At 35.1% G+C, this 14,708-nt stretch overlaps 1 protein-coding gene across 1 annotated transcript in view; it reads left to right on the top strand.

Annotated features, from left to right (window-relative positions):
• LOC109843749 (1-acyl-sn-glycerol-3-phosphate acyltransferase PLS1-like) overlaps positions 1,193–14,708 on the top strand; it is a 31,433-nt gene continuing 17,917 nt past the window's right edge. Inside the window, exons 1-7 of the mRNA XM_020412708.1 lie at positions 1,193–1,493; positions 1,656–1,778; positions 6,812–6,863; positions 6,990–7,063; positions 7,264–7,323; positions 10,066–10,143; positions 10,223–10,381. Of these exons, the coding sequence (XP_020268297.1) occupies positions 1,407–1,493; positions 1,656–1,778; positions 6,812–6,863; positions 6,990–7,063; positions 7,264–7,323; positions 10,066–10,143; positions 10,223–10,381 (633 nt within the window). The 5' untranslated portion in view covers positions 1,193–1,406. The remainder of the gene's footprint in view (positions 1,494–1,655; positions 1,779–6,811; positions 6,864–6,989; positions 7,064–7,263; positions 7,324–10,065; positions 10,144–10,222; positions 10,382–14,708) is intronic.

The following is a 14,708-nucleotide window of genomic DNA, read 5'->3' as shown; positions in this document are numbered from 1 at the left end:
AGAAAGAAAACCATCAGTCTCAACTCCCAAATCTAACATGCGTGGGAATTCTCCTAGAGGTTTGAATATTTGGCACAGACTATATGACAACTTTCAATAAACAATTCTACCGTTGGTTGTGACTTGCTCAAATTAAACATAATACTCATATGATGATCGTTTGAGATCTCAACCGCGGACGTTCTATCAAAAGTTATGGGTCAATTGCATATTATTTTTAGTCGGTACTCCCGTGGGTCAATTTCCATAACTCGGTGTAATTTTTTAATCAAGTTACACTAAACTATATGATTCCGAGATCATTAACGACATCGTTACCCCTCCGATGTACATTGACATATTATTCATTCCATAATTAATTTTCCTACCATAAGAGAAAGCAATAAAAATCATATTGTTCAACCTATGGAAAAGAAGATTATATCATTTAAATGAAAAATATTTAGAAAAGTTTATCAGGGAATTAAATAAGAGAGGAAAGCCCAAGATGCAAATAATCTCATATATAATTTTGACCGAAAACCCTAAACCCTAAAATAAAAATCCTAAACCCTAGAATTGAGCATTCTATGCCTTAGAAGTTTACTTTTAATTACAACAATCAACACACAAAGTATTCGAACCACCACAAATAGAGTGGTTGATAATAAATTTCAAACCTTAGAAATTGGATTTTGATAGAAAACCCTAAAATTTATACATGTTAAAAGAGGAGAAAAGGAAGAGAAATTACCCTAAAGATCTTAAGCAAACTTTCACGGTGAATTTTGACTACAAAATGGGGTTGGGAGAGATGGGTTGGCGGCTAAACGATAGAGAGACCGGAGTTGGAGAGGAGAGAAATCAGGATTTTAGGGTTGGACTGCTATTTAGCTTTGCGCTTTTTACCGTTATTTTACCGCAATAGCCCGAAATAGCCTTAGCGATGCCTCACCGCTATACGACGCTATCCGCTATCGATAACCTTGCTTTCTGGTCACGAAGCTGACGTGACGAGAAAATCAATCGATTTTGGTAAATAAGTTAGGAATGGGCCGATTTTGAGGATTAAAATTGGGAATGGGTTGATTTGAAAAACTTCTCCAAAAAACAAACTATTGGAAGCTTTGTGGAAATTGACTCAAAAGTATTGGGGGTTCGTGAAATTTACCCATTTATTTATTTATTACCAATAAATGGATGCGTTCGGATCCGTGCCCTAGCGAAGTGACAAGGGAAGGCGAAATAGGAAGGCGGGTGTTTCCTCCAGATCTACTAATAATCAGTAGAGTAGAGTAGAGCAGAGTAGTCAGCAGCGGGGAGAGAAGAGTGGGAGAATCCAGACAAAACGCTCTCTTTTATTTTCTCACTTTCTCTTGCACTCTCTCTCTCCACGTACATCTGCAGAAGTAAAATTGGAGTTATTCATGGCCATGGCGATTCCAGCGGCATTGGTGGTGGTTCCTCTGGGGCTCCTCTTCCTTCTCTCGGGTCTAATTGTCAACCTCATTCAGGTGACTTCCCTACTCTTTGTCTGTCCGATTTTCTAATAATTTTTTGGTAAAGATCCCGTCTTGATCAGTCTATTGGAGGGGGATCTCTCTCTCTCTCTCTCTCTCTCTCTATCTATCTATCTATCTATCTATCTAATTATCTACCTATCTATCTGTCTACAGGCCGCATGCTTTGTGACGATTCGCCCTTTATCCAAGAGCGTGTACAGGAGGATCAACAGAGTTGTGGTTCAACTGTTGTGGCTCCAGCTTGTTTGGCTTGTTGATTGGTGGGCAGGCGTTGAGGTACTACTATTACTCCCTGAGTCCGCAGTCCTTCTAGGATTATGTGAAAAGTCCTTTGTTTAGGGGCTGTTTGGTTGTATGTTTTTACCATGTAAAATGATGGAAAGTGTAAAAAAGTGAGTCCTAATGTCAGCTTTCATCACTTTATTGTTTGTTTAAATTCTTTTTTACATGAAAAGTTTATACCCTTTTGATGAGGTGTCACCGAAAGCAAAATCACCAAAATTAGGAGTTATTTTGTTGGAAACCTTACACAATGTCATAAATGTGTCCAAAAAAATAATAAAAAAGTCAAAACCTTGTAGAAAGTGATGAGGTGGATAACCACTTTTCATTTTGTGTCATAAATACTCTAGTTTACATTATACTATCCAAACAATATTGTAATATTATTATTTTAGGATTCACAAAGATTCCTAACCAAACAATGTAAACACTCGAATGAAAAGTGGTGAGGTGGATAACCACTTTCTATTTTGTGTCATAAATACTCTAGTTTCCTAAAGGCATCCAAACAGCCCCTTAGGGGCTGTTTGGTTCGCTAAAAGAATTGGAAATGAGAAGAAAAGAAAATGTTTTCTTAAATATTGGTCCATTTCTTGTTTTTGGTTCACTTTTTAAAAGTAAAAAAGAAATGAGATGAGATGAGTTGTCATTATATTATTGGATGATGTGAGTGATTTTTAAATAAAACTTATTGGATGTTCTTTTCTTGTGTTTGGTTGGCTAAAAAAATAAGGAAAAGACTTAAAAGGAAAAGACTTTCCTTGTTTAGATTCCTTTATTGTGATTGGTTCATTCTTAAAACTAAGAAAAGAAATGAGATGAGATGAGTTGTCATTATATTATTGGATGATGTGACCCACACTTAAGGAAACTCATTTCCTAGTTTTTTTGGAGGAAATGGGTGGAGATGAAAGTTTAAGGAGATGAGATGAGTTGTCACCATATTATTGGATGATGTGATTGATTTTTAAATATGAGATGGAATGAGATGAGATGAGTTGGATGATGTGATGATAAAAATAATATTTTATTAGATGTTGGATGATAAAAGTAATATTTTATTGGATGAGTTGGATGATAAAATAATATTTTATTAGATGAGTTGGATGATAAAATAATATTTTATTGATTGTTGTGGTAAGTTTTAGGAATGGAAATGGTTGAGAATAGGAAATGAGAGATTATAATAATATTTTAATACAAAAAGTACATGGAAATCCTTTTCTTGGTTTTTAGGAAACCAACCAAACAGCCCCTTATAGTTAACAAGGCTATAGAAAGCCCTAGGCGGCCTAGGTGCTAGACTCGGCACCTAAAGCCTAGGCATCTAAGTGGTCTTCTTTTTCTTTTTAACTACAACAATTCATAATAAATGCATTTAATTCATAGAAAATCTAAAATAAATATAAAAAAAAGGCAAATAGTCTAATACACGACATAATAATCCAATTTGTTTCTCCTTGATGCGGATTTCTATTTTTGTTTAAGTGATGGCGGAGGAAGTTTTGCTGAAGTTTGAAGGAGTTGTAGGTGGTGTTCGTAGTTGGTGGAGGAGGCCAGAGGAGTTCGAAGGTTTGAGGATGATGGCGACCAAGGCCCAAGCGGTGCACTCTACGTAAGCGGCCAACTTTCCCTTAGGCACTCCGAAGACATAGGTGGGCGGCCTAGGTATTGCATAGGCCTAGGCGGGTCATACACCCGCCTTTTGAAACATTGACGATTAACTAAACTATAAACAATAGTTACGAGAGGATTATTATCGGTTTGACAACAAATCATAATGCTCTGTTGAATCATTTCTATGCCTCATAGTCGAACCCAGTTTGATGGAAAAAGATGTAGATGGTGATAACAATGATGATCATTTTACCTCTTAGAGAAACTATGACCTGTTTGGAGAATATTGCCTTCCCTGTGGATTCCGATATGAAGGATGCTCTGTATAAAGCCATGGGAATGTCACTTCATAAGTGACAACTTGGAAGCTACAGAATTTAGGTGGTTGATCGAACCCTAGTCATTTCAATACTCATAATAATTTGCTTGTGTATTCTATTTGACAAATTAATAATATGATTGCAACCTGCAGAAATATAACCTCCTAATAGTTCGTATGTGTGTGTAAGTATGTAGCACTCTATGTATGATGATATTCAGACACGATAGATATATCACTCTAAAACTCCTAGTTCCCAGCTCAAATGCATGGGAGACCCTGTTCAAAGTGATCTCCACATTCCATAGCACACAGGGATGTAAAGTCATAATCTAATTAAGAATATGCGGAGTTCCTAAAACAAAATTTCAGATACTGGATTTAGTTTTTTAGGTGATTAACAAATGCTTATTACTCTAAATATGATTACGATTATTGTCTTATGAACAGGTCCTGTTTTTTAAAAGAAATATGCGATCATTTTAGGATGCATAGTGCACCTAACTTGTCTAGGAAATATCATATTAGTTTATTCCATAAGATTATAGATTGTTGGTTTTTCTGAAGATTATCGACTCCATTTCCGATAATGAGATGCTCTAGATGAATCTCTCACTTTTTGCGAAATTTATAATCAACTTTCTTTATGTACTTGACATGTCTCTTTTCTTGTGTACATCTAGAAGCCTAATAGCGATAATAATAATATTTGGCTCATTTGTTTTCTCTGGGAAGATCATTTAGCTACCTGAGGAGCATCATCAGTTTCCATACTGTGATTCTTATATTTCAGAAATAAGCAGAAACCCAATCTATCTCTCTGTACGCAACAACTTGGTTGCTCATTAAGATGGGCATCTTGAGGTGCATTTCATCTCTATTTGCTAGTATGCCTCTCATCCAAGAGGTGGTTAGGTCATAAATTTTTTTCACATGCTGAAAGGGGCAAATCTTCCCAAGTCTTTTTACCAAGTCTGTGTATGTTCAAGAAGATAAACCTCAGTGTTATAAAGGCTATGATTCGCGATGGCACTCGCTATCCATGAACATCACTGGCTCCTTAGGCACATTCAAAATCATCCCAACTGTCAGCAGAGCCAAAAGAAAGCAGTACAACTACAACAACCTCTTTATTTCCATGTTTTCTTGGCTATTTGAAATTTTGGCTTTGCTATTTGTATGAGTTTGGATTTCATTGGTCACTCCACGGACATCAGAGTTAATGCCCTTTCCCTCAAAAATCAAAACATCCCCTTCTTGCATGTTCATAGTTGTTATTAATTGACGAAGTATAAGCCCCATGGGCTACTTTGTTTTGGAATAATAAGAAGTTTACAGATTAAACATACGCCTAGCTGCAAGTAAGTGACTTAGTTCAACTTGTACTCTAGTAGCATTTGGTCAGAAAGACAAATGGCACGCCTCATTTTTTCCCACTTTGGATATCCTGAAGGTCAAGAAGAAGGTACGCGCGAAAAAGTCTGCTATCTGCAAATGTTTGTTTCCCTTTTTGGCATGACAGATGGTGGTTGCCATCATCCAGTTTTAGTCTTCTATATAGAGGGTGTTACCACCACTCAATATACTATTTAGTATAGTAGAAAGCATACAAATTGTGCAGTATCTGTGCATGTGCATAATCAGAGAACTTGACCGATCAGTGTGCCACGTCACACCAAACCTCATCCTGATATATTTTTCCAATAGAGAACTTGACTAATTAGAGTAACTTTCACCTTGCCTCCCTAGTTAAACCAAGAGTCTCCCAGCTCCCAGTGAGGAACAATTTGAATTAAAAACCACTACAGAAAGATCACTGCAGAGTAATCCTATAAGTATAATAATAGCCAAGAAAATGCAATCACATCAAAGTAATCTAAATTCTTCTTTGCCGTAATTGGTTTAGCATACCTGTCATTACTTTAATCAGAAAAATGCTGAAACCAAATCTCATAATTATTGGAACTAAACTGCCATCATTTACCTTACCACAGGACTCCTCTGCTGTATGCTCCTAATTCCCTTTTATTTCAAGGCATTATATGATTTTTAAACTGACTTGGGACATATTACTGCCCGTAAGCCACCACGATGACTTGCTGTTAACATACAAGGAGCACTTGTTTAGAGCCTGCAAGCTGGGGGTGGGTTTCTTTCTTTTCCTGCCACAGGATGGAGGCTTGTATCTGAACTAAGATCAAATCATGACATGTGTACTGATAGGTTGGTTACTGTTGCATGTAAATATGCTTGCTTATGCAGACTACTGAATTTGAGATACGGGTTCACAAAAGGGCAGTTCTGTTATCTCTATTCCTATATGCTGAACGATTCACTGGGTCTACCACTGGAAAAGCTAGACGATCTTGTAATAGTGACCATCATCACTCAAAACTGAAGCTGTCTACAGTCAACCCGCAGGAAAAAAAAAGACTACAGAAGAGCTTCATGATTTCCTAATCATCATGTCATTATTTCTCCTTACTTAACATGTTGGTGATGCTTTTGATAGAATAGCCCATTCCTTCTTGGAATAGGGTTAGGTATTAATTGATATTTCTTCCACCTTTTCATTTTTATGTCTTAAAAGGTAACTTGTTTCACATGATCACTTAGCCAAACAATTGACCTAGTAAAGATGATGATGGGATTTTGCCTTGTATTGCAAGAGATATGTATTGCTTTTGTTTATCATCCCCAACATTATGTTATAAAAAGTTGCATATCGAATAGTTTAGTTTTCTAGATATTGTTAAAGTGGCGGCTGTTTATTTGGTTATATACTTATCTGTTACAATAGTATAAGGTTAGTTTTTCCCTGCAACATGCATTACTTGTCCCTTGCATGCATATATGTATGTGTTTCTTATGACATAATGCACATCAGGTGCTGATTCCAGTTATCATTACCCACTGATTAACGTGAACAACATCTTTTTGTTCTCTTTTTGTCTCCCATTCTTGCAAACAATTTCTCATGATGTACTACTATATAAATCTTTTAGTGTGGTGTTAAATGTTGGATCTTTTATGCATGTGATAATATTTTCTTCTTCAGATTATAAACAATATGACTTGTATTTCCTTGCAGATCAGATTTTATGCAGATTCAGAAGATCATGAGTTATTGAGGAATAGCTTAGGTAATTTTCTCCTCCATTTGCTATAGTTCTTTCTGCATCAGTTTTACTTATTTTAATATGATGGAGTAGATTCGTTATCTTATAAAAACTTTTCGTTTCTTTATGCTGATACTGAACCATTTACAGGTAAAGAACATGCACTTGTCATTTCTAATCACAGAAGCGACATTGATTGGCTTGTTGGATGGATTTTTGCTCAGGTTCATAGTTTTCACAGTCATACACTTTGGTAGCATGAAAAGTATCTCCACCTTCATTTATTGTATCATTCTTCAATTGCATTCGTCATACTATTAGTGCTTTTTGCATGATATTGGTACTAGACTACTAGTTTCTCTGCTAAAGTGCCTTGATCTTGTTAACATTTTTTAATTCTTGATGTTCGAAATGCTTCTCTCAGCGGGCAGGGTGCCTTGGCAGCACATTGGCAGTAATGAAGAAATCTTCAAAATTCCTTCCTGTAAGTACATTATTAGATACATTGATTTGTTATCACATGGATGCTATACTACCCCATTATTTTTAACCATTTTATTTTACTAGCATTTCTGGTACAATATCGTTTCCAATAATACTAGTTAGCTCATTGACGAGAGCATGTATAACTTATTTTCTTTGATGTTACTCAAGAAACTTTATATTCTTCAAAAGTTTAGTAACTTATTTTTGATGTTTATAAGAAGTGTGAGTTATAACCTGGAATAACGTTTAAAAAACTATTTACTAGTTAATATCTTTCACCTGCAGTTAGCCTGTACATAGCAGACCAAAATGTTCTTTAAACTGAACCATAGATAACTGTCGTTCTCTGTAGATCATTATGAAATGCGAAACAATTGTAAATGTTCAACATATTAAAGCTTGATAGAAATTTTCCTTATTTTCTTTGGTGGTTTTCTGTCATGACCTATGGCCTTGCATGGCTTCTAGCTGTTAGCAATTGCAGAGGCCGTTTTATCTGGTAAACTGTAATATAAATTTTGTACTTGCAGCTAACCTGGAATCATCATGCAATGTGCATGCGCAGCATTACTGATTCCGGTTATCTCTCATTCTGTTTTGACTTTGGAGGAGTTATGCACCTTAGGTATTCTAGCAGAAACTGTTATTTAGTGGAGTAGAGACTGAGAAAAATATGTTCAAGCTAAGAGATTTTGTTCATCTACTAATTTTAACTACTTCACCCATCAGCACTTAACTTTGTTGTGGAAGATTGTCCTCCACACATGTTCCGAAATAAAATTGGTTGGCTAGAAAATTACGATTTATTTTACAGCTCCTTGTTTATTATTATGTTAGGATAGTACTAAAAAAACCAGCTTAGTATATGCTTTTAATTTATTAGGTTGACAATCCTCGTCTGGCTCGTCTATTACTCTGGTCATCTTGTTTGATCCCAATCGAAATTTAGCATCCATATTTCTTTCAGTGATTTTAAGAGAAACAATTCGAGTATAGTCGCTTGTAAGACTTCTCTAGTTTCCACGCTGTCTCATACTACTCAGCAGAACAAATTTATAATCAAACAACGAATTCAAACAAACTGTCTAATCTTCTTTTGGGATCTAGAATTATACACCCCATTAATTAGGATAAACTTTCAAAACTACCAAAATCCAGGAACCACCTAGAGACAAAACAAAATTTGTTTTGTTTTGTTTTTTGTTTATGTATTGTTCCTTTTAACTAAGAGTAAGTCTGAAAAAGGATAGGAGTTCAGATCTGAAGAGGATTAAATCTGTGTTTGTGGATGGATGTCATGATCTTGATGGCAGCAACAGAATATTGGCATAAGAACGAGGATGTTGATATCACAATGTCTTTGAAAGATAACGAGGCTGATGACAATGTTTTAGGTTTTAGGCTGGCACTTAGGTGGTATAGCATTTACAAGGGAACAATAAGACTTAAAGGGGTCAGGTCTGATTACATTTAGGGTTTGTGGACATTTAAGAGCTCAATGTTGCAGCTTGGTTTTGGGACTGATGATGAAGTATTGCCGACCGCAATATAATGTCTAATGCTAGCGACAAGATAACTTTAGTTATGAAGTGTGCTAATTTGGGGATGGGGTGATGGCAACAAACTAGGATTTTAGGATGATGCCAAAGAATTTTTTTTGGGTTGAAAATTTGGATTTTAGAACTTTGAGTTTGATACCGTATTATAAGAGATTTTGAACAAGCGGAGAAGTTGAACAAATATTCTTCCTTCTTGAGTCTTATTTGGTTATTTATGCTGATAGATTTCTACCCTTCTACATAAAAGTCCTTATTTTGATATAGTATTACTTACATTTGTGAATGCTAATTCTAGTGTAATTGTGCCTGACTGATGTAATTTTTCATAGTTAACATGTGGAGTGTAATTTTGTCTGACTGATGTAATTAATCATAGTTAACATGTGAATGATGTTTTATTTTATTCTTATATGCTTTTTATTGCACACTTTAATATTTAAAGCCTCGTAAAACCAGTCCTCCGATCTTATTATAGAGGTTTCGGAAATAAATTTATTATATAATGCTGCTTGGAGACTAAAGAATTTTCTAATAAATTATCTTTCATATAATGCTCTTTGGAAACTAAAGAATTTCATAAATGATGGTAAGGCCTGTTATACAGTCAGGTTTGCTGTTAATAATGTTGCAGCTAACCATGAAAAACTCGAAATTGCAATGTGATTTGTATAAAATTAAGAGAGTTATTTGAGGGTTCTGTATTGAAGACCGTGTACAAGTCATATCAGCGAAGATATGATAATGTGGAAGTAGGAGCGATGATGTGAACTTCCACCAGACTATAACGAAGAAGTTAGTAAAACTTTAAATTCGAAGTGGTTGTAAACTGGTAGGAGAATAGGTAATCAGTCATGCCTTGTTCAGAGGTTATTGTGGATTTTGAAAATAATGCGGTAACAATAGATGTAGCCCATGGGAAAACCTTATATGGGAAGTTCATGAGTTGTATTATAATAAATCATGCAACTTACATATCCTCTATTGTTACCAAAGTCCAGTTTTGTAATATTTCTGTTCTACTAGCCTCTATGCGCTCCTCTTAAGCATTATTGATATGACTCATATTTCTTTTAAATTTATCTACTGGAGTTACTTTCCCCATTTGGACATTTATATTTGTTCATGAGTCAAAATGTCTATCTTATTTCCTAAATTCCAAGTTTTGTTGACAATATATGCAGGTTATTGGCTGGTCAATGTGGTTTACTGAATATCTTTTTCTGGAAAGAAATTGGGCTAAGGATGAAGGAACATTAAAGGTCTTGTTGGCATTAATGTTTCTGTCTCTCATTTGCAACTCTATATCTTATATAAGCCTTGCCATGGCTTTTTACTCAGTCAGGGCTGCAAAGGTTGCGGGACTTTCCCAGGCCATTTTGGTTGGCACTTTTTGTTGAAGGAACACGCTTTACTCAGGCCAAGCTATTAGCAGCTCAGGAATATGCAGCTTTGCAAGGGTTGCCAATTCCTAGAAATGTTCTGATTCCTCGTACAAAGGTAATTTCCTCAGCATGCCAAGATTATGGAAATAATGACACTTTCCTATTTTCTTTATTATTTTGTTACTCATTCGCAGACTTGCTTTATCAGTAACACTGTTTAGGACACTTTCCAAGATTGTCTGAAAGTTTAAAAAAAACCTTAAATCAACATAATGATTTTCATATGGCACTTCTTTCATACTCATTGTCTTTGTCATCATTACTCATTAGGGATAGCAATTAGGTCAGTTACGTGAGCTTTTACTAGAACCATAATCCCATATATGATTTTGCGCTGCCCCAACCTAATTATTTATCCGGCAAAAAATCCTAACCCGCAACTTACTCCTTAATACTAGGGTAACCTGAACCTGTCTTGTGAAACTCACTGATCTCCATCGTTTAACTGTAGAATTTTCTCTTATGGGATCTCGATTTTCTTGATCTTATAGTTAAAAATGCAAAATAAAAGGAAAATGAAGACTGGTAAATGAAAGTAGCAAAAAAGTGACTTTCTTTATTAGGAAACACTGAGGTAAGCAACATTTACAAAAAAACAATCAAGAGCTTTTGTCATCTTGGATCATACTTTTTTTTGTCATTTTCACCTTCAACAGAATCCTTTTGAGTGAGGCCTTTCATTGCCCTCTTGGATAAGAAATAGTGCTGGAAGAACAGTTCTTTGGAAAAGGAAGTGATAGTAGGACCAAAGGTTGTGTATTTAGGGAGAAAGAAACAAAGTGGATGAAATTTTATTAAGACATTGACTTTTGATGACAATGACGGGGATTAAGACTCAAAATTTCGATTTAAATGTAAATTTAAATGGTTCACCTTTTTTTTAATAGAGTTCCATGTTTGCAACAAATAACAATAAGGGTAATATGGAATAAGGCATCGTGTTAAGAATAAGTTCTTTCCTAGCTTTCGCCATGTTCAATTCTCTCATTATCTTCAAATCTTAGTTTTTTGGCATTTGAATTAAAAATTTCTTCTTGTTTCAACTTAATTTGGGGCAATTCAAGCTTATTAAGTTAAATTTCTTGATCTAAGGCTACCCATTCATTAATTTTGTTCTTTGTGTTTGGTGGATTAATCGAATTGTGATGTATACTAGGTTTAAGAATGACACATACACACTGATTGTCGATTAGGTTTGGGTTACTTCAAACAATATTATAAAAAGCGGTTTAGGTGCCCGTCTAGGCTTAGTGATTACCTGGACTGCCCGCCTAGGTATTGTGAGCCCCTAAGGGAGTGTGAACTGCTAATTGGACTGCACCGCTTACATCTTAGTCGTGATTTCCTTTGATGTCACCTCTACATCCTCTGATCTCTAGCCTCGTCTAACTACTATGAATGCCTCCACCTTCTTCAAGCTTCAACAAAACCTCCACTACTACTTAAACAAAATAGAAATACGCCTGGGCGCTAGGCGTTGTAATATTGACTTTGAAGGATAGGGTCAATTTGTGATGATGTTTGTCACGATACCAAACTTGATGCGGAGAGGAAACCCTATGGAACTCGGTAGAGGTACTATGTTATCCAACACAAAATGTCTGAAACATAAGGTGTTTGGATAATACTTATTTTATTAAACCTTATAAGTTACTTACTACTTATTTTTATTTATTTTTTTAGAGGGCAAAGTAGTATTTTACCAACAATAAGTAAATCTCCTTATAATTCCCCAAAAAATAAGTTGGGAATCCTAACTTATTTTTTCCCAACATATAAGTTAAAAATAAGTAAATAAGTAAACTTTACCAAACATGATATTGGACCCCTAGTAGAAACACACTTCCAAGTTAAATTAAGTAGACTGCCAGGCATGGTCTAAGTTAAGAGACAATGAAATGGAAGAGTGGGTTGTCTTAGGTGAGGGGGTTTGCTCGTATTACGGACTCTATGATAGTGTAATTCTTTAAGATGATAGGTAAGACGCACAACGTTCCCTTTTCTCCAACATTGGTATTTCCGCATAATAGAGATCCATAGGTGTATTATCTATGAAGCACGGACACGCATAACATGAAGCTGTGTCGTGTCGTGTCCGTGTCGGACACGTGTCGAACACACGTATCCTATGTATTTTTTAGGATTTGCCTCGTCTCGACGTGTCGGATGGCCGTGTCGGATCCGTGTCCGTGCTACATAGTGTATTATAGTATATATCATTCAATCTTAGGTTTGGGTTGTTTACTAAGACCGATGGGATTTTGGGCTTATGACATGTTGAAATCTATTCGACTATATTTATCAATGATTATTGAGGCACTGTTACTAATATGGTGTAACAATCCCAAATGAGCAAAACTTTTGTGATCTCGTTCATGTAAGGTCTCAATAAGTTTCCATATGTATGTATTCGGCAGTGTCTTAATGTGGTTTTTTTAGGCAATCAAATCATGAAACCTTGAGTTGGTTAAGTACAATATGAAATGATGCCAAATTCTTAGTCTGCGGATAGCATAAGAAGAGTTGATTATCTCCGGCTTAGTTGCGTAAGGACGTTTTTGTTCTTCATCACATGTTCATCTTTGTAAAAATTATGTTTGACAATGGCCGATTCAGACCGTTTGATTTTGGATGTTTAATTGAGAAATATAATGATTAGTTAATACTCTTTAGAGATTTCTCTAACCAGTGCTTTGTACGTTTGAGCACCTAAGGCATTCAGGCGACACATTTAGCAAGAAGAACAATAAGTTTACAAGGTGGTAAACTTCCTTAGGCGAGAACACCTCAGACGCTTCAGTAGCCTAAGACGACCACCATTTCTGCATAGGCCAGACACTATAAGATACTTTGCTAGTTTTGAAAGTGGTGATTCCTTTGAAAAATTTTACTCACCTCCCCATTTAAAATTATATAATTCTTTGAGTGTACTAAATTGAGTATGCTATATTCTAAAAGGATGTGACCCTTGTAGCAAGTTTAGATAATGGTGGACCCCAATTTCCACTTTTTGCTTCTTATTTCCTCTTTTAAGGAGATGCAAATTTTATGCGTACTACTTGGTTAAGAATAAAAATACAATAATATTTAAGTTTATGTAACTTGGTTGAAGATGCAAAACCAAATAATGATGTTTATATATAAGCTATTATTTAAGTTTGAATCTTGAGCTTCTTCCCTTCTTTTTGTATCTCCAGTTTGAAGCTTACCCTCTTAAAAACACAATTTTTATTGTTCTTCTAAATATTGTAACATTTTTATGAAAAGTATTTCTCTGAAAATTAGTATTTTTTTTTGAAAATTTTCCATAAATTTTTTGAGAATATTTTCCATAACATTGTTTTTCCTTAAGATTTTCTTATGAAAATTAATAATTTTTTAGAAAGAAATTTTTTAAGGAAATTTGTTTCTTCCACATTGTATCACTTCTATTTTTTTTTCAAATTTTTTTCATAGAACACTATTTTCCTTATCGCTTTAGTTCACTCATGCGATGCCTTTTGTGGCGTCTCTCGCCTCAGGCTATATATGAAGTCATCTCCTTTTAGTTGCCTTTCATCTTTAAAACACTGCCTCCAACGACTTGATAATTCCTACTAAGCTGCGGTGCATGTTTATTAAAATTTGCAAGTTTGAGGAAGTTGAGGAACCTTCACCGAAATTCTTAATTCTGTTCATCTTTGCTACATAAAATTCTTAATTCTGTTCATCTTTGCCACAATGTTCAAAGCACATTTTTATTATGCATTCAGACTGAAGCGAGTAACGATTAATCGAATTATACGCCAAGTAATTTGATTAAACAGAGTAATGTTGTTTTGAATTTTTTAGTATATTAAATATTTTTTCATATATTAAAATCTATAAAATTCATGCAAAATAGAAAATATACTAAGAAAAGGCTAACAAACATGCAATGAAGAATTAATAACTAGCTAACTACTTAAAAATTCAGTCGAAGGTGGTAGGTGAGTGTGTCAAGAAGATGTAGTAGCAACTCGTAGGTGACGATTTTGGAAATGATCAGAGGAGAGAGAAGAGGTTAGGGCTAAGGTAGGGTTTAGGGTAGGTCTTTTTTGTTAAAGGAGGTTAAGCAGGTTGGGTTTCACTTTAATTGGATTTACCCAAAAAAATTTAAAAAGAAAAAGCAACTGCATAAACTTTTTATGGGGGTGCATAATTACTATGTAGATGGCCGCATAATGCAGAACTTTCCCTTGAACCCAAGCATTTTAGCCCACATCAGAGTAACCGAGTGAGTAAGCGGTCGCATAATCTGTTTTTTAGAGAATTGGACATGCATATCAGTTAATATTCAAGAACTACACGAGGTCTAATTAAGCTGTTGGGATGTAGCCTTTATCCTTATTTCCTGAGATATC

Source organism: Asparagus officinalis, chromosome 5 (assembly GCF_001876935.1).
Source record: "Asparagus officinalis chromosome 5, Aspof.V1, whole genome shotgun sequence".
Taxonomy (NCBI): Eukaryota; Viridiplantae; Streptophyta; class Magnoliopsida; order Asparagales; family Asparagaceae; genus Asparagus; species Asparagus officinalis.
Note: the sequence above shows the minus strand (reverse complement) of the source record. Positions and strands in the feature narration are given on the sequence as shown.